The sequence below is a fragment of the Myripristis murdjan genome, chromosome 17, assembly GCF_902150065.1.
Source record: "Myripristis murdjan chromosome 17, fMyrMur1.1, whole genome shotgun sequence".
NCBI classification, from domain to species: domain Eukaryota; kingdom Metazoa; phylum Chordata; class Actinopteri; order Holocentriformes; family Holocentridae; genus Myripristis; species Myripristis murdjan.
In genome coordinates this window covers 8,179,856-8,203,781 of record NC_043996.1, presented here as the reverse complement: position 1 = coordinate 8,203,781, position 23,926 = coordinate 8,179,856, and the positions used below count along the sequence as shown (strand labels likewise).

Below are 23,926 nucleotides of genomic sequence, written 5' to 3'. Positions count from 1 at the left end.
TCCGGGGCCAAATTTCCCAAAAGCATCTTAGCTGTAAAATTGTCATTGTTCCTTTTGTAAGCCAAGAGACAAAGATGATTTTAGCACAAAATTGATTTTCTGGACGCCCGGTCCGGGCCAGTTATGTAAAAGATAACAACAACCTAGCTGCAGTGTCATCTGGGCTGGAGACGAACAAATTAGATCTAATGAGAATAGCTTATAGCAACATATTAGATCTGGGCACAAACATCACAAAGGAAAACAAATTAATCAGATGACAGATACGTGGTCAGAGTATACAGCGCTTAATTGCTTTGGATCAGAAAAAAGTACAGGGAAAATAGCAATTTATATGGAAAAAATTAACACTTTACATAACTGGAAGTGACACTTGCCAATAGCTACAAATGATGCCGTAATTAAGTTCACATTACTAAATTTTAATTAACGTTAAAGGCAAAATGATTAAAAAATAATAGAGACCAGTCTACAATGGAATACTGGCAATTGGGTCAAATGAACAGAAAGGGAAATAAGAGTTGTCTAAATCACAATGGTCTTCATTTCTCTGTTTCAGCATCATTTCCGCGATGTGCTGGCTTCCTACTTTGGCATTTCCTGCACTGTGTGTGTGTGCATGCGTCTGTATGCGTGTCTCATGGCACGTCATGGGCGGCTGCTATTTTGATTGTGTGAAAAAGCGAAGACAAATCAATCATCAACCCATTTCCTAAGTTTGGATAAACACTTCATGTGGGTCGTGACATAGAAACAGGAATGGTAATAAAAGCTCCGATGAACATCAGGTCCTCTCTGCTCTCTGCTGATTTCTTGTGTATGAAACCCAGCAGTGTGAAAAAACACTCGTGGCTTTATTAAGACGAGTCTGTCCGCTGCAAAGAATATAAACATGGTCACCAGGCGAGAATTGAATCAGCGGGAAGTGTGTCCCTGGTGTTATCGTTTTACATGTTTCCAATTCCACTGTGCATACGTCAACAGTCTAGTGGACTCACATGGCATTTGTTCTGTATCATGATAGTAATTTTTGTTTTTAAGAATGTCCTTGAAACCAACGGAACTGTATTGGGCATCAGGTGAAGTTTTTTAGATTATTTCATCTTCTGGGACTTCTCTCTTACACGATCATGCGACGATAACAGGACTAGCGTCAGGCCTTCAGGGTCCTGAGCCGGATCGCTGTTCTCACGCTGGAACATAAGTTCACACTCGGGGCTCAGTAGCTGTTAGTTTGTAACTAACGAGCAACTAAGTTTGGCCGCACCGTGTCTTCTCTCCATAAAGTAATGTGTAGTTGCATAATATTACGTCCAGCTAGGTTAATCCAATTGCCATCCTTCAGGAAACATTGACCAGGCCCGAAACCTCTACAGCCTATAGACCTTTTTTCACAGCAGGCGTTCTGATGTGAACAGCAGGGAAACACAATTAATCACATTAATGAAGGCTCTGTTCCTACCAGGTCTAACAGAGCCAGGGTCCTGCTGCTGTTCATGTTGGTTCACTGGAAAGACTCAAGAAACTTATGACTAATGTCTATTGGTAACACCTGTGTTTTCCTGCTTTTTCATGTCAAAATGCCTGCTGTGAAAAAAGTCTATTACTACTACTTATTTTCAAAAATAGACACTATCCAATGATGAATAGGCAACATTAATGTTCATCTTTGTCTAATATATTTCTTAGAGTGGTTTCACACTCTATATCAAAACTAGCTGAAATGATAAAGTATAGTTTTGACCGAAGTGAGAATCAGTGACTGACTGCCGTCCATGTCCTTCACAATGTAGGTTCAGCACTGATCCATGCATTACAAAATGCACACATCACAACTTGTCTGTTTCTGTTTTTATTACTTGAATTCAAAGCTGATACGACCAGTTATGACCGAATGTGTGACATAAGTTTCATTGCCTTTACAATTCACAGCAGAAAATGCATAACCATCTAGCAGGATGAACCTGTCAACAGTAAAATATGAGCAACAGCAAACAACATCAGGTCCATCAATCAACAGGAGTGAAAACAATGCCACTTAAAAAAATAATCACACTGAAAGAGTGCTGAGACACTCCTCAATGTGGTGTGAACCAGTCAGGGAATTGTTTAACATTGCTTAAAATGTTTAAACAACCAAGGTTACTGTGAACTGGTAAAAAAATAAAACAATACTTAAGCATTTGTGGTGTTAAAGATTCACAGTTTCAGACTCTGTACAATATTGTTCTTATTTATTTACAGTATATACTTTCCACCTGACTAACACGAGACACACTGTAAGCACTTGTATCTACTGGACTCAAAATACATTGTAGATAGTATTATGTAGCCTCCATGTTGATCATTTGTCATAAGACCCCAGTGTACCAAGGGACACTGTTTTCCCATGAAGTGAACTCACATGTGCCTTACAGCTTTGCTCAAATGTATATAAAAATGTCAAGCAAATATTACACAAACTCCATTAATATTAGCTAAAATGATAAAAACACAATGAAATTCAGTCCTTGGTTACATTTTCAATCATACTTGGCACTTTTCATGTGACTGTGATCTGGGACATTAAGGTTGATCACCACTCATCTACACAGAGCTAGAATACAGTCAATAAAGCAACTTCTACTCTCATACTGTCCTAGTAGTAATCAGTAGTAACTGAGCTTTGATCGGTGTTGCACTGGTATGATGGGAATACATGACATTATACCAATGCAATTAACAAATCAAAGCAGAAATATGCACAAACCAAACCACGGATATGAACAAAGGTAATCATGCAATTTGATCACATTTAAAACATTTTCTGACAAATGCTCTATTACAGTTTTACAGTATAGGTGGTAAGACATCAGTAGAGCACAGTAGAACAAGTTTCACCAACAATTTGGGATTTCAACAATGCATTTCATGCATATTGTCTTGTCTTGCACTGAATCTTTCAGAGGCTGAGACCAAATGTGATCATTTGGTCCTTTTAATTCGTTGAAGGGGACTCCTGACACTTTTAAAGGTCAGCGCTATTCTCGATCAGCAGGAAATGTCATGCAGCAGTAAACATTTCTGAAATGACGCTGCAGCAAATAAAAGCACAGATTGTCAATGTTAGTGTTCATCATTGAAACCAATGAGCTTAACTGCAGCTATTGGAATCAATTATATTCTGAGAAATGCTAACAATCCTAAAAACCAAATCCTAACTTTCTTTCTCCCACAAGTGGCTGGTGAAACAAAATAAACTCAAATTCAAATGATATCCCTTTAAGAAAACTGAGAGACAAATGTAGCTTTATCATTTATCTGAGAAAGGAACAAACTACAGCCACACTGTACAGACTGACAGTGTAAAGACGTGACTGAGTTATGGAGACAGCAGGCTGCAGATGTACCACAGTACTCCCTGGAAAGTGGGGTGTGGACAGCCCTGGCTGCCCCCTGATGGTGCTCAGAGCTCAGGCAGCATTGCAGGCAGACTCCCCTAAGTCTTTCACAACCAGCACAGTCCTCCAGAACATAAGGTGGCGCTGTGTAATCTCTTCTCTTGACATTTTTAGGGGGGGCATATGGGACTTCCTCTGCTGGACAGCCTTGTCCACGTCCCATCTCCATGCCATGCTCTGCTCTGTCCAATCCCCCGCCCACTGGGGTCCCGCTGTCCAATCCCCTTCCAGCCAATCAGAAGCCTCATGGCACTAGGAGTAGATGGTGATGACCTCACGACCTCCTCCACGGACCAACAGGACGCGATCGAGGCCTTCCATCAGAACCTCCAGGAACTCCATATCTGAGGCACACTGGTTAAGGACATACACCAGACACACACACACTCACACACACACACACACACACACACACGCACAGAAGTCACACACATACACCTGCCTACTAAAGGCATGGTTCACACACATAAATATACATTTACATAGTACCTAAACATTTATTTCGTTTTTACTCATGTGACTGTCTTACTGACTGACTTGACCGAGTGATTGATTGATTCAGTAAATAAGGATACAGTTCTCATCCCCTTCCTTGTTCTTCGGTGGTCCTGGCATGTTGAGCAAGACCAGCTGTGAATTCTGGGATTTGTTGACCACCGCCTCGTTCAGCTTCACCGCCGTGTGCATCCTCCGCACGTTGGACTGGTTGCTACGTGAAATCACAGACATAAATGGGACCAATGACCGAGATCCCAGCATTTCTAGCAACGTCAGATGTAAAATATCAGCACAGTACTCTTGGAACAATCTGGAAGATTTCGGCAGGGATGGAATGATTGGGGATTTGATGAGCTCATGGGCAAATGGAACACATTCAGCTTCCATATGCAAGCAACACTGCAAGAGATCTAGGCTCTGCTGGTCATCATGCACCGTAAGGATCCCTGAAGATCTCATGCAAATTGTAACAACGATGTGGTTTCACACGTGCATGGAACAAGAGAGATGAAGATGTCAAACATACATGCACACACGCATGCACACACACACACACAAAGTACATGCACATGCAATCAAATGCGGAAGGAAAAGTCACTTACAGATTCTCCCATTCTCTAGAGTGAGGGAACAAAAAGTAACACATCCATGATTATTGTAATAACTGCTCCGTTATTTAGTTATTCAGCTAGTCAGGCAACTCATTAGCTTAGTGTGTAATTTGATATATGTATATGTATTTGTTGGCATTTACTGTTTAAATGATCTTTATGCAATAGGGGTTAGGTTTCCCTTGAAAACTACAATATGTAACAGTCACATGGAACTAGATTTGGCACTGAACAGTTGTGAGGCTTTTTTTGTGTCTTTCAAACTTAATTATCTTCACAACAGCCAACACATTTAAAGGCACACTCCTCGATTTTGGTTATATAGCAAAGTAGCGTCTTCATAAACTAAACCCTCTGTCCAAACAAGGTGCTGCAACTGTAAATGAAGCTGAACAGCCAACAGGAGCAGCAGAAGGATCAGTGCGGCTTTAAAGTGAAAATGCATTTCAACAAACCTTTGTTTTAGCAAAAATGTAATGTTGTTAATACTACTACTAATAATAATGATAATCATCATCATCATCATCTCCATCATCAGAGACACATGAAGAAGAAGAAGTCATCAAACCTGTGCATTCACACTAAAAGAAAATAAACATTTTATCAAGTCAGTCTGCCAGCGGGTTGAGATAATCTTGTCTGTGTTTACTGCATTTCCACTTTTTTTTTTTTTTTTTTAACATTTAGGTTTTCTTGATACCTGTGGAGTGATGTGCCTTATTCCAAGATAATGTCCTTTAAGGAAACACGGCTTTAAGGCTCAGTGTGGTAATAAATGACTTTTGAGGATGGATTTTTTTTTTTTTTTTTTTTTTTTACAGTGGAGGTATTTCTACTTACGGTTTCATATTGAAGATGTCTTTAACCCCCACGTTGCCCTCCCTGTTCTTGGTCCTCTCATTAACCAGTTTGTCTTTGGTCCAGGTCATGTGGACGTTTTCTGGTGACGTGGTCGCAGACTTGTCGTTCAAGGCTGAGTGAGATGCCGTGTTGCGGTCGTGGATCAGCTGGGCCTGACGGAAGGCAGGGCAGGATTAACGTCAGTGGTGGAAAAGTGAGACCACTTAAAAGAGTTTGGCCATTATAGTTTCCAGTGGCAGCCACAATCCTGCTGCTTGGGAGCATAAAACATTTCACAGCTGATTTCTAGAATATTAGGCACCTGACCATTTAGACATTTAACCAGATTCAGCTTCTGGAGAAAAGCAGTGACAGCAACTTATAGGCCACCCTGACTAATCTCTATTCCATTCCATTTATGGCTATGCATTGCTACAGGAGCAGGAACAGACCAGTCCTATGATATTTGATTTTTCTAATAGAAATAAAGCTAAATTGCTTTGGTTGTTTAACTGATATGATCACAGTGTAAAAATACAAACACAGGCAAACATGAAAAAAGTTTTATCGCTTAATAGTCATGAGAGCAGATGAAAAGCAGAGAGCAGACAAAAATCTTGTCAATGTTTTTTAGGGCAATTGAAAGCTGTCAGGTGAGAGCCAATGGTGTGGACATGACAGTATATGGAGGTGGAGGTAAAAAAAAAAAAAAAAAAGAAGATGGTTTTCCATAGAAGCAGTATGGACAGAAAGGGCACCTCTTAGTCTGTTCTAATCATCTCATTTGGATGTCCAGTTTGGATGTCTGGATTTTAACAACATTTCACACAAAGAAAAGTGTAGCAGATTGACAGAGCTGCCATAGATTCAATGGAAGCTGTCTTGGTTGTTTAACCCATTTCATCTTCTGATTTTACAGCCATTTTCAGAAAGACTATCATTGTGCTTTCATTAGTTTTTCATTCCATCATCATTATCATGAAAAAAATGTAATGACATTGTGAGTTCTTCCTGAAAAACTACTGTAACAGCTCAAACTTACTACTGTAACACTACTTTCAGACAAAATGTAAAAACTAGAGACAGAATAAATGCATGTGAAATCAACACACACACACACACACACAAAAAAAAGTAAATGGATGCTTTGCTCTATGTGGCACAAATTCAGGGAAAGACATTTGCTCTGGTTGAAATTTTGCAGTTTGCAGTACAAATCTACCTGACTTACAAAAACAAAAACTTTATTATGTGAAATTTTCCTCTTCACACCTTATTGGATAAATTACCAAAATATCCACTGAACATATTTGAATAGTAACAATGACCAATTAAATCCAATGCAAAACTAATCAAAATACAAGCATGAGTGGATAAAAAATCATGCTGAAGCATAGCTCCAAATAATCCACAGCGCCTCATTATTAAACCTCACCTTTTAAAAAAGTAGTCAAGACAGATGTCAACCAAAATCAGTAAGCACAATGGCTAGAATAATTGGATTAAATATCATTTAATCCAACTTGCTGCGGGGTTGAGCTTCTACAAGTCTAACAGCTGCTGTGGTGCCTCTCATGGGATCAACGGATAGAGCAGGGAAATGCCAAATCACAAACAAACAGAATACTTAAACACCTCAAATATTATTGGGTGTGAATTCATAGGCACTCCAAGAGGAATTGGTGAATGTCTTCCTCTGGTGGCAGCTTTTGGTAGTTGTGGTTTTGGCCTGGTGAGCATCTACAGGAGGGGTGGATGGAGGGAAGAAGGCAAATTCGAGACAACTAGGAAGTGGAGCTAAATAGATAAACAGGATGAAGACGGTGTCATCATCAGAACCTGGACAGCGGGGCTGATCGTCCACACTGAACTCTACGGCCCCGCTCAGCTTCTGATGACAGCACTGTCCCAAATGTCCCAGTGGTCACGAGCGGACCGAGGGCCATGATGAAGAGAAAGGATGCAGCAATGGATGGAGGGAGCGATGGCATCATGCACGACTGCTAAGGGGTGTCTGGTTGCCGTGGCTACCTCATCGTTGGGTATGCATATCCTGGGGACCTGCAGGGTGTTGGAGGAAGCGGCCTCTAAGATCAACGACCTCTTCCTCGTAACGGAGCCACGGGACTCGTCCGTGATGCTCTGAATCTGAGCCCGTCGTCCAATCACAACGCAAGCATTAAATCGGGGGGTGGTGGGGAGAGTTCAAAGGTCAGCCACATGAAAACGGGCCAAAAGGAGGCCGCAGACCACGTTCCAAAGTTATTAGCTATGTCATGAGTGTGAAAGGTGCATAGGTGTATTACATTTAATGTCTTACCACAGTGTATAAAGCTTATTATATTTTTTATGGCATGTTTTAACCTTTTAAATTCTGAGCAAAACACCTGAAAATTAGCAAGGAATTGGTAAAAGAAAATGACCAGAATATGAAAAACAAATACAATATCAATATATATCTATCTATCAATACATATTGTACCAATGATCCTTCTTCCCCCATGTTTTACAGTGCTCATTTGTCAGTGTGTGAGTATTGCGGTACCTCTCTCTCCCTCTCGGTGCGGGACAGCTGCATCTGTCTGAGCATCTGAGACCTCTGTTCCATCACCAGGGTCTTCTCATAGGTGAAGGCTGAGATATCGCTCCCGTGCTGGAGGGAGAGAGAGAGAGAGAGTGGCAATGTCACACCATTTCACACAGATGCAAATACACTGTCATTTTTCATTTGCTGTAGATAATGTTCTCATTAAGTGACAGTAAAGTTGAGTTTCAGTGTCTTGTTTAAAAACACTTCGCATACAGTAGACTGGGGATCAAACCCCTCTAACTGCTATGCTACACTCTTAACCCATCTAGTGCATGTACACCAAATTAATTTAACAATAAATCAGATCAACCTGACCTATAAAAATGAATGAAGGATGAATGAAATCGTGCATAACTTGGCTGAATGGATACATGTTAACAGTCTCACCATCTCCACCACCTCCACCTCTGCATCCAGCCGTAGATGGTAGAGGAACATCTGGAGATCTTTCTTCATCTGGATGGAGTTGTCATCAATCTGGGCCACCGTGAAGATACGCATTTTACACTTCCTCCACACCTAAAGGCAGGGGTGGGGGAGTGAGCGGAAAATGAATAGGTAGCTGTGTGTGGACGCCACATTTAAAACCACTGATTTAAAGTGCAGGTGAAAGGTGACAGAAAAGTCAGAGGACAAACACACACACACACACACACACACACAGACCTTATGTTGCCTGAGTAAGAACGGTAGCAGCATGAGCAGTCCACCGTCGTGTACAATCCACCACACGTCAATGGTTCCCTCTTTCAGCCGCTCCTGGTTGCCAGGGAAATGGTCGATGTTCTTGGCAACCAGCAAGGCCTGGTGTGCCGAAGTTGTCTCTCTTACTGTTTCTGGAGGAAGAGAGAGAGAGAGAGAGAGAGAGAGAGGGGATCATTTCTATACAGAGAGAGGCATGTTGATTCATTTATCCTGAGTCAAGAAATCATTTTTTAAAAAGTTATGTTCACACGTAAGAGTGGAGCGATACAATCAGAATACAGCTCAGTTTTTATTCCTCCTGTCCCAACATGCAACTGGACTGCAAAGAAATTGTAAAGCTAGCCTTTTTAGCAGTGACTTCATTTAACACACACTTTATCTGACACACTCCTGTGTTAGTGTACCTATGAAGTTCTTCCATGCGTAGGAGTCCGGAGCTTGTTTCCAGCCTGCAGGCCAGGCCATCAGGACAGCATTATGCTTCATTCCTCCCAGTCCTGCCGACTGGATGAGCAGGGAGAAACCGTCTCGCAGGTTGGACGCCACCACCACGTGGGCGAAACCCTTGGTGCGCTCTGCGGACATGGCCGCCTTTAAGTTCTGGAGGAACCAAATAAACAGTTTGAGTAAAGATGCAGGAGGAAAGGAGAGGAGGCATGCACAAGTACACATGTTAATGTTACATGTTATCAAATGTTAGGAAATTAAATGAGAAAGACTGATTACTGTAAAAAAAAAAAAAAAACACCTTGCCTGCTCATGTGAATTCAAAATTTATAATTTATTAAATATTAAATATGACAGCTGTGCTCTTAAGGACATAATATTACTACTACTGCTACTCTTTATCTATCTAATCTCTCTCTTTGTATCTATCTGTGTGTGTGTAGATAGATAGATAGATAGAAATAGAGATAGACATACATAGAGATAGATATAGCCATATATAGAAACTGATATGGATATACAGTACATGAAGATAGATATAGATATAGAGTTTGGCAATGAGTTAGCTAAAAACAGTCTCTGTGTGAAAAATAGTGATGTGAAATCCTAAAAGTCCTTGGCAACTGAAACATAAACAACATTTGATTCAGGTTATGATGTCATGTCTGTCCTGTTCAGGTCAGCAGCTTCTTGCTGGTATGAATCAGCGGAAACTTTCATGGAAACACACACAACAAACACAAACACACACACACACACACACACACACACACACACACACACACACAGACACACACACACACACACACACACACACACACACACACACACACACACACACACACACACACACACACACACACACACCCTGAACAGAACTAAATAGACAGAGAAAACAAGTGAGCTGACCTCTTCTCCGGTCTTGGCATCATTCCCTCTGGTCATGTATGTGCCTTCCAGGACAGAGCACACGATGGTCAATCCCTTTCCCGCTTTGAGCTGCGAGGTGAAGGAGAGGAGACGAGGGTGTTTCACCAACATGTCTGGGTCCAGCTTGCACAACACCAGCAGCTGAGGCCTGAGGGTGAGAGAGTGAGAGAGTGATAACAGGGGGTTATTACAACATTTCCTCCACTACAGTTACCTTGTGACCAAAATCTCCTAAGTAGGGATGCACATGAAAATATGAACCCATCACTAAGACACACCTCCAGTTCTTGGTGTGTGGTGGCGACTCCTCCAGGCGAATGAGGGCGTAGCGTGCCGCATTCAGAGACAGACCTCGGATTCCATCACCCCACTCTTTCTCTGCCCTGCGATCAAAGAAACTTCACTTCTTTACACTTTACACTTTTTTATGGGGCAAAATATGCATTAAAATCTTTTTATCTATTCCATATGGTTAGCAAAAGCTTTCAGTTAGAAGATCTGAGCTGAAACCTTGATGTTTACAAGCATCTGCCCTGCAGAAGTGTCTAATAGTGTCTTACTTGTACATCAAAAACATCCCTTGCAGCTCCAGAGCTGCTGTTCTGAGCATGACCTCTGACCTCCTCAAAAATTGCGTTAGAAAAAAAGGATTCAGATAACAGGATTCGAACACCAGAACAATCCAGTGATACTGATATGAGGTCAGCATCATTTAACAAGTCCACTGAGGTCATTTGTGCTGGTTGACACCAGACTTAAATAAGTCACTAAATTATGACAGCTAGGCCACAACATGAGCCAGCCAGCTATTCAATGAAGGAACACATGACAAAACCTGTGAAGACCCATTTTGCATCAGAAAAAGGTTTACTCAAATACATACTTTCAACTGAATAATTAATGATTCAACAAGTAATTTATTCACCTCTACTGAGTAATGTACTATTCAGAAGCTCTGAATATAAAGATCAGTAATTTTAAATTAAATTCTGTGATGGGTCACAGACTGGATCAGGGCTGATTTGGGGCTGAGGACTGTCTTGGACAACATGGCATAAGACATGCCTGCTTTTCCATGTCCTTTCCACTAAATTTCCACCAAATTTGACCTGCAGTGTTTGTGCAGAGACATTACAAGGTTGGGAGGGTGCAACTGTGGACATTAGTTTTTTCTTTGCTAAATCCCAGAAGAAAAGAGATTAATGCAGACTCTGTTCTTATCAAATGGCACCCTTAGACTCAAAACTGCTGAACTCACCCTCTGTACTCAATGTACTTGTAGATACAGCCCGCTATCACCATGGCAACCAGGGCATAGTACCAGGAGGAGATGAACATGAGTGAGAGACACAGACTCATGCCTAGGAAGGACAGGGTCCTGCAGGGCACACACACACACACACACACACACACACACACACACACACACACACACACACACACACACACACAAATATCCCTTGTTATTACTGGATGAGTAATATAGCTCTTTTGGTCCAATATAAGTTGAGGCAGTATTTTTTAACTGATTCAGATTACTGTCTACAGGTGTAACAGTGTGCCAAACCAAAGCAATATTGCTATAGACTTAAATCTATTTTAGATTACTGAGTTAATCTGGCCCTTCTTATTTTCTTGATGTAGCAGGTAGGTGTTTCTCACCAGTGATAGAACTTGAAGCGAGGTCTCCAGTTGGGGGTGCGTAGCAAAGTCTGAACAGCACAGGCCAGATTGACAAACAGATAGCACATCAGGAAGAACCTGGAAACACACACACACACACACACACACACACACACACACACACACACACACACACACACACACAGAGAGAGAGAGAGAGAAAGATATGACACAGCAGCCCTAGTGGGGATTCACTGTTTTAGTCAAGGATATTACAGCAGGATTCCCATCACTGGGGCTTCAATGTGGACCCTTTCCATCCACAGTGCATTAAACTACCATAATGCATGCAATACTCAAAACTCATATGCCCTGGCAACAGGCCCATAGAGAGTGAAAGCCAAACAATGGCCATGCTGTGAGACTGAGGAGTGCAGTACAGGCTCACTAGTATAAAATGATCACTACATCTGATTCCAAATATTTATCAGTAACTGAGCAATTTCTGTAACTGTTACATGGGCCAATATTTGCAATGAAGACATAATTATTAGCTGATGTGAACTCAATGGTTGTAAAATTACTTCAATTTCAGAACATTTCCACTAGCATTAAGGCTATGCATCAAAGCACTAAATGTGTATTTTCAAAATGGTAATGGTTATCTTCTTAACCTCTATCTGTTAATTTTACCAAAAATTATTATCATTTAGAGAGCTGATTAGACCGGTTTTGGTGCTCTACATCGCCCCCTTAAGGTGGGCTCAGATATTCCTGACTCTGAATCATGAATCTGAATCTCTGATTGGATATTCGATTTGCATATTTTCTGAAGCAGTAAAATATTTACATGGAGAGGATTGGTGCTACAGCGTCCAGCGAAGCAATGAGGATTCCAATCTCACAGATCCCAGCTGTCAGCAACAAGGCCCAGGTGGGCTCACCGTTAGCCTTCCCATGACCAAACACCTGAGAGAGACAAAGAGCGGGAGGGAGGTGCTTTATCACAGAGCACACTGATTAAAAAATCTACAGATCTTCTGATGCATTCATGTGCAAGTAGGAAGATAACTATGGTGTTTCAAATCAGTGTCCACAACTATAAAATAGCCTGGATAAAAGCTGATTGGTGCAGGACACACAAGACCAACAGATCTCTCTCACACATATAAGCATGCATGGCTGCATACACACAGACCTGTAAGAAAGGGACGATGCCATCACGAGCGATGGCCTGCAGCAGCCGGGGGGCGCCGGTGAGGCTCTGAAGCCCCGCACCGCAACAGGAGAAGAAGGAGCCAATCACAATCACCCAAGGTGACGGCCAGGCCAGTGTACCGACTACCAGGTTCTTCTTTACTGAGTCACCAAACCTAGAACGCACACACACACACACACACACACACACACACACGCACACACACACACACACACACACACACACACACACACACACACACACACACACTTTGATGGGTCCACACAGTATGGCAGTATCAAGACTTTCCTCCTAGTAGTTGTACCCTCTTTGTGTATCCCTCATTATAATTAGTTTAGAAAAAAAATCATCCTGAAATTCAAGAGTCAATATTGGTGTGATTATTTAGACTATTTAGACACAAGATTATCTCTTGTGATGGCTTAGCGAGCAAGTCTTTTCAAAAGTTTTTTTTCTTTTTCTCGAACTTGAGAGTTTTCTCAGTAAAATGCTTTTAAAGCTGTATTTTTTTTTTTTTTTAATTTTATTTGGTTCAAGCACATGTTTTTGATGCTATAAAGGCTGTAAGAACTGAACTGATACATGTTAGTATGCATGTGGAAAAGTATCTGATGCATTTAGTGTTTACTGAGATGACGACTTTGCATGCAGTACAGCGGCTTCTTTACTGCTGCTGGTCCATTTGAGGATCCAATCACACAATATAACCATGGGGTGACTTGTTAGAGGGAGTGTTCATGAAGAGATGGATCATGATTGCAAATGGAAGACTACATTAACAGCACCATCACCATTTGCTCTTGTTAGTGGATTACAGTGAATAGGCAGTACTTTTAAAGCTTCACTTACTTGTCTCTCAGCACCACTCCTTCAATACAAGCTCCAAACAAGACCACACAGGAGATGTCTGGAGGTGAGGTTAAGGTAGAAGTACAAAATCCGCCATGTTTTCAATGTTACAGTGATTTGCATATTTAGCTCATGAAAGCTTTTGCATGTGCTTTACATTTCCAGCAGCACCACCAACAGAGGTTTGTTTGATGTAAAAAGAGGAACAGCTGGGTAGTTAGCATGAGCAATGATACCGTAGCCACCATGAAAACACAACGAAAACACATCACAGGACAGACCACACAGTTTGACTGACAGGTGATCCACGGGAGGTAAAGACCAGAAGCACCACAGCAATGAGCCTTTAGGTGCAAAGATGGAGACAAAACAGGCACAAGAGCTCCCAAAGTAACATTTTTAACACTTTTAACACCTAAACCCAACCAACACCCCAGTCCTAGTACCCATGGTCTTTCTTCCTGAAGTTGCCTGGAGACGCTAAACTAAACAGAGTTAAGGCATTGGAATTTGTGCTATACCTCAGGCGTGTGCAATATTCTGGTACTGCACTTTATTTCCATAGTATATTCCATATACCTTTTCAAAGGTGATGTAAACACAAAAAGCATTTACTTAATTGTTATAGAAACTAGATTTCCAGTGTATTCCTTCTGACACTGATCAGGTGTTTCACAGCTCCATCAGCTGTTTGATACACATAATGCTTCACATACACATATACAGTATATAAGCATATAACACATGTACTGTCATAGAGGATACAGATGAAGGAGGTGGTAGCAATAGCCAATATAGTTCCTATAGGGATCGACCTCTGGGCATCTCTCAGGTCCCCCGATCTATTGGAACCAGCCATTATACCTGGAAGAAGGCGCACACACACACACACACACACACACTGATTCACTGATACAACAGACTAATGTCTATGGGTGTAACAGCATGCGAAACCAAAGCACTATTGCCATTTTTGAGCGACATGGACTTAAACCTAGTTTCGATTACTGACTCAGTGTGGTACTTCTTATTTCACTGGTGCTGTATTATGTGTTAACTATGCATTTTTTTGTCTATCTTTTTAGTCTTTCATGATGCTATAGTGTGTACTTTTTGCCCCCACAATGACAACAGCCTCAGACAGACTGGAATGAACTGAAGAAACGGTTTGGGTTAGAGACAAGGCTAGAAACAAAGAGAAGCAAAGAGAACGGAATAAACTAGAAAAGACTTTACCTGTGACAGAGGGGAAGTATATTCCCACCAAAAGAGTGAAGTAGGTGGCGATGTCGTTGAAGACATAGGGTTTATAGATGTCATTGGTGTTGTCCTTGACTGCCACCGATGGCATGCTTTTTTTCTCAATCAGCATCTCAACTGGACCATAGTCGCCCCACAAGTTCTCTACAGGAGACGCACACGGAAAAATCAATCATTAGTTGGATCCAATAGATTTGAACTTGGAGACACAGACCAGCAGAGTGTAGGGTTGGACAAAAAGGTTGCATGTTGGAAGGCATATTGGTGTAACATCCCTTGATGACTTTTTTTTCCACACTTAGTTTTTGAGGATTTTTGGGCAAGTGTAAGACGCATGGGGCAAACAAAATGTCAAGTTGTTTTAAAATGTATTTTGACCCTAACCACCAGGCAAAATTTTCCTGAGCTTTCGGAACGGTCCATTTGGCAGTCTTGTCTTACTGCTTCCTGTAGGGAATTCACAACTATCTCATAACTTTTTCATTAGGCTTTTTCTTGACTACGAGGACTATAAACGGAGCCCTGAGAAGTGAGCTGATTTCCAGTAACAGTAGGCAGTGTGTGGTCAATAGAGAACATGCCAAGGGAAGGCAATGGCTTGCTCCATTCTGAAATATTATACCTAGCAGACAACTTGCAGATAATGAATCTAGTCGATCCATCCCTCCCCCGTCCTCACCTTTAATGACTCCGCTCAGCAGCCCAGGTATGCCCTGTATCTCTGTCACGTTGTTAACACTGAAGTAGTCATCGCAGGTGGCGTTGAGGTGCTTGCTTTCACAGAAGAGCGACCACAGGTCCGTTGTGTAAGTTATGTTCTTCACAACCTCTGTCTTCAGGCACTTGTCAAATTGGTCGTTCTTAAGAGTACGGTTCCCCAACAGACAGATGCTGCAGAGAAGAAAATATGATACAGTACAACATGAGACAAATGCCATCTGCTGTCCAGATGTACAGTTAGGCATCTCTGTCGGACGACAGGCAGGTACTGTAGGACATGAAAGAACAAAGATGGATGTCTGGATGCAGAGGTGTACCTTATAACCTTTTGAGACAGTCAGTAGTGTCTATCTCATAACAGTGGTTTTCTTAAAGCAATTGTTTCTCAAAATTAAGACCATGTCCTGTAAACTTTGTTGCTTTCTGTCTTAATGACAGAAAGCAAATCCTGATCCTGATCAAAATTAATGTGATAATGATTTATTGGCAATATAATGACAACGTAACACATTTAAAGATGCACTATGCGAAACTGAGTTGATCAAGATAAGGGCAGTTTAGACTCAGAAAAACTTGCCATGAGACTGTGACTTATTTAGGCCAGCTGATGATGAGAACCATGTAGAGTCAACGATCAGATGTGTTGATTCCACTTTTTTGTCAGTTGGGTCTAAAAGGTCTTCACCTCAGTGCAATTTAGTGTACCTTTAAACCACTGAGCTTCTTTGGACTACACAAGCTCTTTGTATCAGTGAGGTAAATATATATCATTTTTCAAGTGTCAATATGTAACTACTCTGTAAAAATACTGAAATTAAACCAGTTAAAACTAGGCACAGTGAGCTTGTCCAGGGAATAATTCATCATCAATCAATCATACATTTCAAATCTACATCATAAATCTAACAGTGAATGATAAAAAAAACATGTTTCTTGTGGAGTCTTGTGGAGGTTTTTTGCAAAAACATATTAACATGTGACTTACGGGAAATCTGGTGGTTCGATGACCGTCCTGATGACTCCGGCATAAATGGCCATGATTGACAGAACCACCCAGGCCAGAAACACCAGGGCAAGTTTGTTCACATACCTACAGACAGGGGGGAAGGAGTGTGAGTGTTATGAGCATGTTCTTTGCTTTTGATCCATTGCCAAGGCACTTTGTAGTTTACATCAGGAATATTATATTTACATTGCTGTTAAACATGGCAGCAATGTAATGCACACTCAGCCACTCACACTTTGAGATTTCAGGTAGCTGCACTTGATATTTAGGACTCATCGTACAAGTAGGGACAAATGTTAGACATAGACAACTCCCCATTCAAAGAGATAGGGCTCTGGTTTTATGGTCACGATCCTACTGTTTCTGAGATGGTGTGTGTGTGTGTATATGTGCATGTGTGTGTGTACTCACTTGACCCCTACGAACACCACCAGTGCCATCAGTGCCAGGCAGCAGCTGCCATACACGCGCATGTTGTTGAGCATTGCTGCACTTTCATCTTCCTTCGTAGCTGCTACAAATATCGCTGCATCAGGAACAATGTACGTCTTGGAGTACAGGGAAAATTGAAAAAGACAGAAAGCCGGGAAAGGGAGACAAACACAAAGCAAAATGAGCTACAGTGTCCATCCATAACATGGCGAGATACTGAGCATGCATGGCAACATACCAGCAGAATCTCTATGGTGCCCAGTATGTACATGGATCCTGCAAAGGTGGTTCCCAGGTAGAAGCAGAGACCCACCGCTCCTCCAAACTCTGGACCCAAAGATCTGGAGATCATGTAGTAGGAGCCACCAGCTTCACAGAGAAACACTCAGTTAGAAAACAATGTTTTGTTGACTATTTCCTCTCACTGGGCACTTATTATATTTTGCAAAAAAAGCAGAAGGCAAGGTGTAGCAGATGAGAGACCTGTCTTGTGCAAGTTCTTGCTGCATTATTAACTCTTCATATATCACACATCTGATCGTGACTGACCATAAGGAGTTTGATGAAACTAGCAAAAAACGAAACTGATTAAAAGGCTTGTTCCTCCTGTTAGGTTAAAGGAAAGATTTGGATGTTTTGCAGACTAAAAATGCTCAAAATGTAAAATGCATTCCCATTTTTACATCCTTAAAAGGACAACAACTGAAAATTTTACAGCTCCATTTCACAAAAGGGCCATAAGAAGAGGTTAAAAGGGAAGTTGGTCGAGATTATTGACTCAACAACTACTTTGCCAACTGCTGAGATTTCAAGCTTTTGAGACAAGTGTAAGTCAGTGGTGCATGAAACTACTCTATCTCCTTCTAGATTAAGTGCAAGCCATTCTATTTACATATAGCTGTTGAACTAGCAGGAATAATTAACAGAGCACTTCATAATGTACCTGGAACAACTCCGTTGGTTGCTATGGCGCTCATTGATATGGCTGTCAACAAAGTCTGCAAGGGGAGAAGAACAGTTTGCTAAGAATGGACAAGAGAGAGGGTGTAGGCACAGCTGCAGGGTGCATTGTAACTTTAGACAACATAATGTCATACTGCCTGTGTTGAGCTGGTCCAGAAAGTAATGCTCATTCACTTGTTTCAGAAGTAAAGTTATTACTTTTTCGCTCACTCACCGGTAGCAGCATTTATGCTGTTGTAATTCATGCTACTGGTTACATTACTTTTCCATTACACTCAAAAAACTGGTGAGTAAATCCTGTAATTCTCTCAGTTGGGGAAACCAAATGGAGTTGATTTCCGATGTTCTTGTTGTTATTCATCTCAGTTTAAAAAAAACAGTGGGCATACTTCTACTCAGTCAAAAGAAATAATTTATCACCAAATGATGTTCAAAATGCCTACAGAAATGCAATCCAATTTCTCAGTATCTTCTCACAGAGATGCCTCTGTGAGATCCGAGACACTCAACACAGTAAATGTATTAATCTTTTGAAACCTGAGAAAATTCACTAGATTTCTTTCTAAAACATGGGGGAAAAGGTGAGGTGCAAATTAGAAAGAAATTACCTGAAAATTTGCAAAATATAACCATTTAAAATGAAGCCTGATCATAGGCTCCTGGGTTTCAAAAGGTTAAAGATGCCCTTTTTTGGTATTAAGACATCACAAACCAGGTGGGTTGGCAAACATGAGCATGTTGTGTGATCACATATTACAGCATTTCTGGCAACTGAAGATTGAACCGTCTCCAATCGGTTCCCTCTTGCTGCCAAGTGGAGCAGCCAGGGTGCAAAGTTGCCTCGTACAGCTTAGAGTCATTTTCTGCCAACTTTGCAGCCTATCTCCTCATGAGTTCTTTGGACCTCAGGCATGGAGGTAGAGCAGCAGGCTGTTGTTGTTGTTTGTTACTCACACAGGCGCAGCACATGGAGACGATGGCGAAGGAGCCCAGGATCCCTGCTGTACCCACAATCCAGGTGAGACGCAGGAAGAGGATCACACCCAGGATGTTCTGCATGCATGGCAGGTAAACTCCAATGAACGTTCCCATCTGGGGGCCCTGGGGACACACACACACAGACACACACACACACACACACACACAGACACACACACACACACACACACACACACACACACACACACACACACACACACACACACACACACACACACACAGATAGAGGTGTGATTAGAGTTGGGAGACAGATGACAGGAGGAAGGGAGAGTTTCAGCGAAACCCAAGAACACCATGAATCAAATTATTCTCCATGTCCCATTTGCCAACTGACCTGTGAGGAGAAGAGCACTGATGCATACCAAGCCTGCACTATGATGGAGGCTTTTCATATCAGATTTGACCAAAAATCCTGCTTTCCTCCCTTCAAATCCTCCTTTTAATCATTAGAACATATAAAGCAATGCTCTGAGCTTCAGTCTACACACAACACGTCTATCAAACACAATCATCTCTGAGAGGAGTGTCAGCCTCTACTGGCCTCTACACTGCATTGACCTTCTGTGCCCCGGGACACATTTTATGGGAAATCTGATGGACTGCAGGTTTGGATTACAGTGCACTACTGGACACTGTTCTTCTAATACAAACTGAACTGAAGCTTTCAGTTTCCATTCACTCTGCCAGATGTCAAAATTGATGGAAGGATCATGGAGAAATCACTTCCAACATATTTAGTCTCTTTAGCAAAGACAAAGAGAAAAAGTTTGTCCCTGTGGCAGGAATCAGTGGAGTTTAATGGAAATGTGGTTTTCATTTTGAGCAGTACGATGCTACCAATTTGCACTGGCACATGAGAGAAGCACCTTAATATATGCATTTGCCATCTTGCTGCACATCAGATTCCAGCTGCTAAGCAACTTGATGGTGCTACCAACCTTTGAGTGATATGTTTTAGTGATTTATCTGGCAACCAGTAAAATGTAAAGTTCAAAGGTTGAGCATACATTGATTGGGGCACAGTCTGGCCTCATCTGCCCAGCACTGTGACACAGGCTTTATTAGCCTTTGTCCTGTAGGTTCTGTGATGCACAGGAGCCCTGTGTGTGTGGACAAGCGTACAGCTCTTCATTTCCCATTATTTCATTAACTAATAGGTGAAATAGCAGGTTCTGAAGAAATTGGGTCATTCTCAAGACTTTGGACAAAGAAAATAGAGCACACCAATTTAGATTTCAGCCCAAAAGAAGGATGAAGTCAGCAGGGTTAAGGCTAAAAGCCTAAGTTCCAACAGACTGCTTCATCCCCTCTTTCTCAAAAGTAATGAGTGACCAAGCAGCTCTTAAACACCAAATGTGTCTCATGTTTACCAAATGGAAAAAAAAGCTGAGCAAAGCTGAGCAAATTAATGAAACTTTCTGTCCTATAAGTTTCTGGTCCCTGGCCAGTCAGTGAGAACAACAGATTTCAGAGTTGGGGCACAAATACATGCATTTATCCTCAAACACAGGTTTGGTCCAGGCTTAGTGTCAGGACAACCAACCTCTGAGGTACACATATGCACACCCGCACACACTCACATACCTATTTCATGGTCTTCACAAGCATAACAGTTGTCATTTGTGGTTCATGTCAGTTTCATGTCAAGAGTCCTCTAAAGGATATTCTCTTACCATGCGTTGTCAGTATCCTCGATGCCACTTCATGCTAAACAAAAAATCCTGAAAGAATCCTGACAAGCTAAGCTAAAAGGAAACACCAAGTGATCAAATGCCGTGGATAAAATATATCGTACAATAAGGTAATGTTTAGAAAGCCGCAGATCTCTGCCTCATCATACTCTCCATTCTTGAGATCTGTTTATTAGCTATATTACGTCCCCACATGATAACATCCCAAAGTTCAAAGTCTGCACTGAAGTGACCCTATCCAAAGACACATCTGCAGGACAATTCAAAGTAAAAGCATGACTCAACAGGAACAGGAACTCTTTCTGCTTAACCTCATACTACTTCCTACCCTTTAAAGAGAAACTGGACCAGTGAGGGCAAGCGAGTGGATTTTCTCTAAATCCCTACATCGTTATCAAATTAATTGTGTTGACTACAATCTAATATAGCCTCTGAGAGGTACTTTCAATCAGCATGTTTAATTATTTGCCCTCCCTGCTGCTTCTGATGTCCATCTTACAGTTTACCATCTAGATCACGCACAAAGACTCCCTGTGAGGCTGATTGTTAGGGCACATTTGTAACATCACACTCACAGTTTTCTCAGTGTGAAAACATACAACTAAAACTAATTTTGCATTGAAACAATGAAAATGCCACACAGCATATTTAATCACTGGTGGGAAAATACTGCACCCATACTGACACCAGACCAGCTGCAGTCTACTGACAACTTCAGCTTAAACAAAAAACAAAATATCCTGTATTTAAAATCAAGTCCTATTGTTGACAATCGAATTTTTAGTGGATTCTCTTCTCTAGTGGGGTAGCTCAGATGAAGATGCGCCAAACAGGTAACTGACCCATGCTGAACATCTTAGGCACGCTGAACTATCCAAATAAAACACCGCCCAACTTTTAAATTCGCAGCATCCACGCATACTTAACATTGTGTCGGTTCAAAGATAACATCTGCACAGAAACTGTATCTATGAAAATCAAATTTCCCACTGGCCTAAAAATGGCATGCATACCATGACCGTGACCCGCCTGACGCCGTCCTCGTTCTCAGCTTCCTCGTGCTCTCTGACACCCTGGGGCAGGTTGGTGTAGTTGGCCAGCTTGTTGAGAAGCGATGATACCATAGGGTTGCTGTCCATCTCCTCCTGTGTACAGGCAAGAGAAAGAAGCTTAAGGATTGGCTCAAAACAGAAGCTCCACAACCCACTAGTTGCTCAAGGCAATCTGAACACTAGTTGAGACAGAGGAGCGTCATTCATTCATCTGGCCTGGGGGATTGGGACCGACAAAAATATGGTCACACACACATGTGTTTATAACCTCTGGGCTTCTATTTTTATTTAGTGAGCTGTTTTTTAGGTATTTAGACATTTTTTTAAGTAATATTTGAAAAGTCTTACCTCAAACAGGGCCATGTTCTTGCCATCATAGTACTGTCCTCTGTCATTTTCGGAGTTGATGAATGGACTGGACTCTCTTCGATTGTCATCTCCTAGGAGGACAGACATGCCAACACACACCGGTTAGGTACAGCAGCAACAAACAGATGTGTGGTGGTACAGTAGTATTAGTAGTGGTAGTAGTTGTAGTGGCAATAGTAGCAATAGTAGTAGTACTAGTAGTATAGTATCACAACTAGCAGTCTGCAACAGTGGTGGTACTAGGAGTAGCTATAAGGCTTTTGGAATTAGTAGCAGTGGTAGACTACCATTTCTGCAAGAACTACTACTGTAGTAGTGGTGCTAGTAGTTCTAGCAAATAGTATGCATAAATTTAGTAGTAGTAGTAGTAGTGGTTGTAGTGGTTTCACACTAGTGGTAGCAGCATTAATAGTGTTTATAGTATTGCTAGGAGTGGTGGTCTGGTCAAGTCTCATCTTGCAGCATGGCCAGTAAGTTAGTTGAGAGGATCCTTGGCATCCATAGCCACGTTGTATTCTTACTAATCTCTTTCTGGCTGTCAGCATTAACTGTAACTGTAACTGTATTTTTAGCTGACCTAGAGGTAATTAGAAGTCAACACAAGACATTTGGTTCACTGGCAACAAAAATGCATGGCTGCGTGTCTTGCTATCAGTTGTGCACTGATTTCAAGAAGTGAAAGAGAAGGAGAGAGAGAGACAGACTGAGTCACAAGAGGTGGACCCGAGAGAGAAGTGTTCACAGAAAGTCAAACACATGATTTCCTTGAAAAGAGGGCAGAGGAGTAACAACTCTCTCTGTTCATGTTGTTGTCCAGAAATGATTCATGAAAGGAATATATTGTTTTCATCGGAGCAGAGATGTGCCTCCTCTACTACCAGGAGGAGACATCAGCCTAATGTAATACTGAGAGACATGTTTTTTATCCATTTCTCATCATCATCATCATCATACTCAAACACAGGTGACTTCAGAGGGCATAAAAATGTTCTAGACTTTAAATCCTTTTTCAACATGAGGAATTGTCTTGGATTGTCTTGGTTGAGAGACATTTCTGAGTGATACTTGACTACACTCTTTCCAGTGTTTCAGCCCATCAAGAGAACACTGTAAAAATGTTATTGCTATAGCCAATTTTTTTTTTTGTAAAGATAGAAGAAGATCATAAATGCATTCTAGAAAACCAGAGAGTTGCTGAAATGACATGATGTGGAAAAAAGAACAGAATATATTCACGGGCAACGGCCACTTGCTAAGATATATAAATCATACACAGTACTGATATGCATGTTGCAGAGCCTCCCTGCTAATGTGGTCTATATAAGATGACGCCGGGAGCCCAGCCTAATGTATATGGTGTCACCTTTTGAAACAAAGGCAACAAATGACTTTCTACTGCTCTCTCTAACACACACACATCTCAGATTACAAGGTACACTTGGTTTCTGAATCCTGTGTCAGCGGCAGCAGTGATTACATTACATGTACACACGATTGCACTGAATTCTGAATTTCTTGAGGTCTGCTAGGTAGGTAGGTAGGTAGATACTTTATTCATCCTGCAGGAAATTCACAGTGTTTGGATATATCAATCCAAACACTCCAAACAGACTCAAAATAGAGAAAAAATACATCAAGAATTGTGCATAGCAACGCAGAACCAATAAAGCCCCCCTGATGTG

At 41.5% G+C, this 23,926-nt stretch overlaps 1 protein-coding gene across 5 annotated transcripts in view; it reads right to left on the bottom strand.

Moving 5' to 3' along the window:
* Positions 1-1,839: 1,839 nt before the first annotated feature.
* The window catches only part of LOC115375244 (solute carrier family 12 member 7-like), a 32,249-nt gene continuing 10,162 nt past the window's right edge, over positions 1,840-23,926 (bottom strand). For 2 of the 5 annotated variants that reach the window (XM_030074645.1, XM_030074647.1), the window contains exons 2-27: positions 22,224-22,315; positions 21,837-21,968; positions 19,088-19,234; positions 18,114-18,168; positions 17,409-17,539; positions 17,150-17,286; positions 16,718-16,822; positions 15,692-15,903; positions 14,989-15,156; positions 14,518-14,616; positions 13,753-13,810; positions 12,883-13,057; positions 12,535-12,653; positions 11,724-11,822; positions 11,320-11,439; positions 10,340-10,444; positions 10,041-10,209; positions 9,089-9,284; positions 8,646-8,815; positions 8,367-8,498; positions 7,935-8,042; positions 7,421-7,537; positions 5,390-5,562; positions 4,541-4,555; positions 4,016-4,149; positions 1,840-3,784 (exon numbers count right to left, since the gene is read on the bottom strand). In XM_030074645.1, coding sequence (XP_029930505.1) covers positions 3,693-3,784; positions 4,016-4,149; positions 4,541-4,555; positions 5,390-5,562; positions 7,421-7,537; positions 7,935-8,042; positions 8,367-8,498; positions 8,646-8,815; positions 9,089-9,284; positions 10,041-10,209; positions 10,340-10,444; positions 11,320-11,439; positions 11,724-11,822; positions 12,535-12,653; positions 12,883-13,057; positions 13,753-13,810; positions 14,518-14,616; positions 14,989-15,156; positions 15,692-15,903; positions 16,718-16,822; positions 17,150-17,286; positions 17,409-17,539; positions 18,114-18,168; positions 19,088-19,234; positions 21,837-21,968; positions 22,224-22,315 — 3,260 coding nt within the window. In that variant the 3' untranslated portion in view covers positions 1,840-3,692. The remainder of the gene's footprint in view (positions 3,785-4,015; positions 4,150-4,540; positions 4,556-5,389; positions 5,563-7,420; positions 7,538-7,934; positions 8,043-8,366; positions 8,499-8,645; positions 8,816-9,088; positions 9,285-10,040; positions 10,210-10,339; positions 10,445-11,319; positions 11,440-11,723; positions 11,823-12,534; positions 12,654-12,882; positions 13,058-13,752; positions 13,811-14,517; positions 14,617-14,988; positions 15,157-15,691; positions 15,904-16,717; positions 16,823-17,149; positions 17,287-17,408; positions 17,540-18,113; positions 18,169-19,087; positions 19,235-21,836; positions 21,969-22,223; positions 22,316-23,926) is intronic. The other 3 variants (XM_030074648.1, XM_030074646.1, XM_030074649.1) reach the window with 3 other exon arrangements.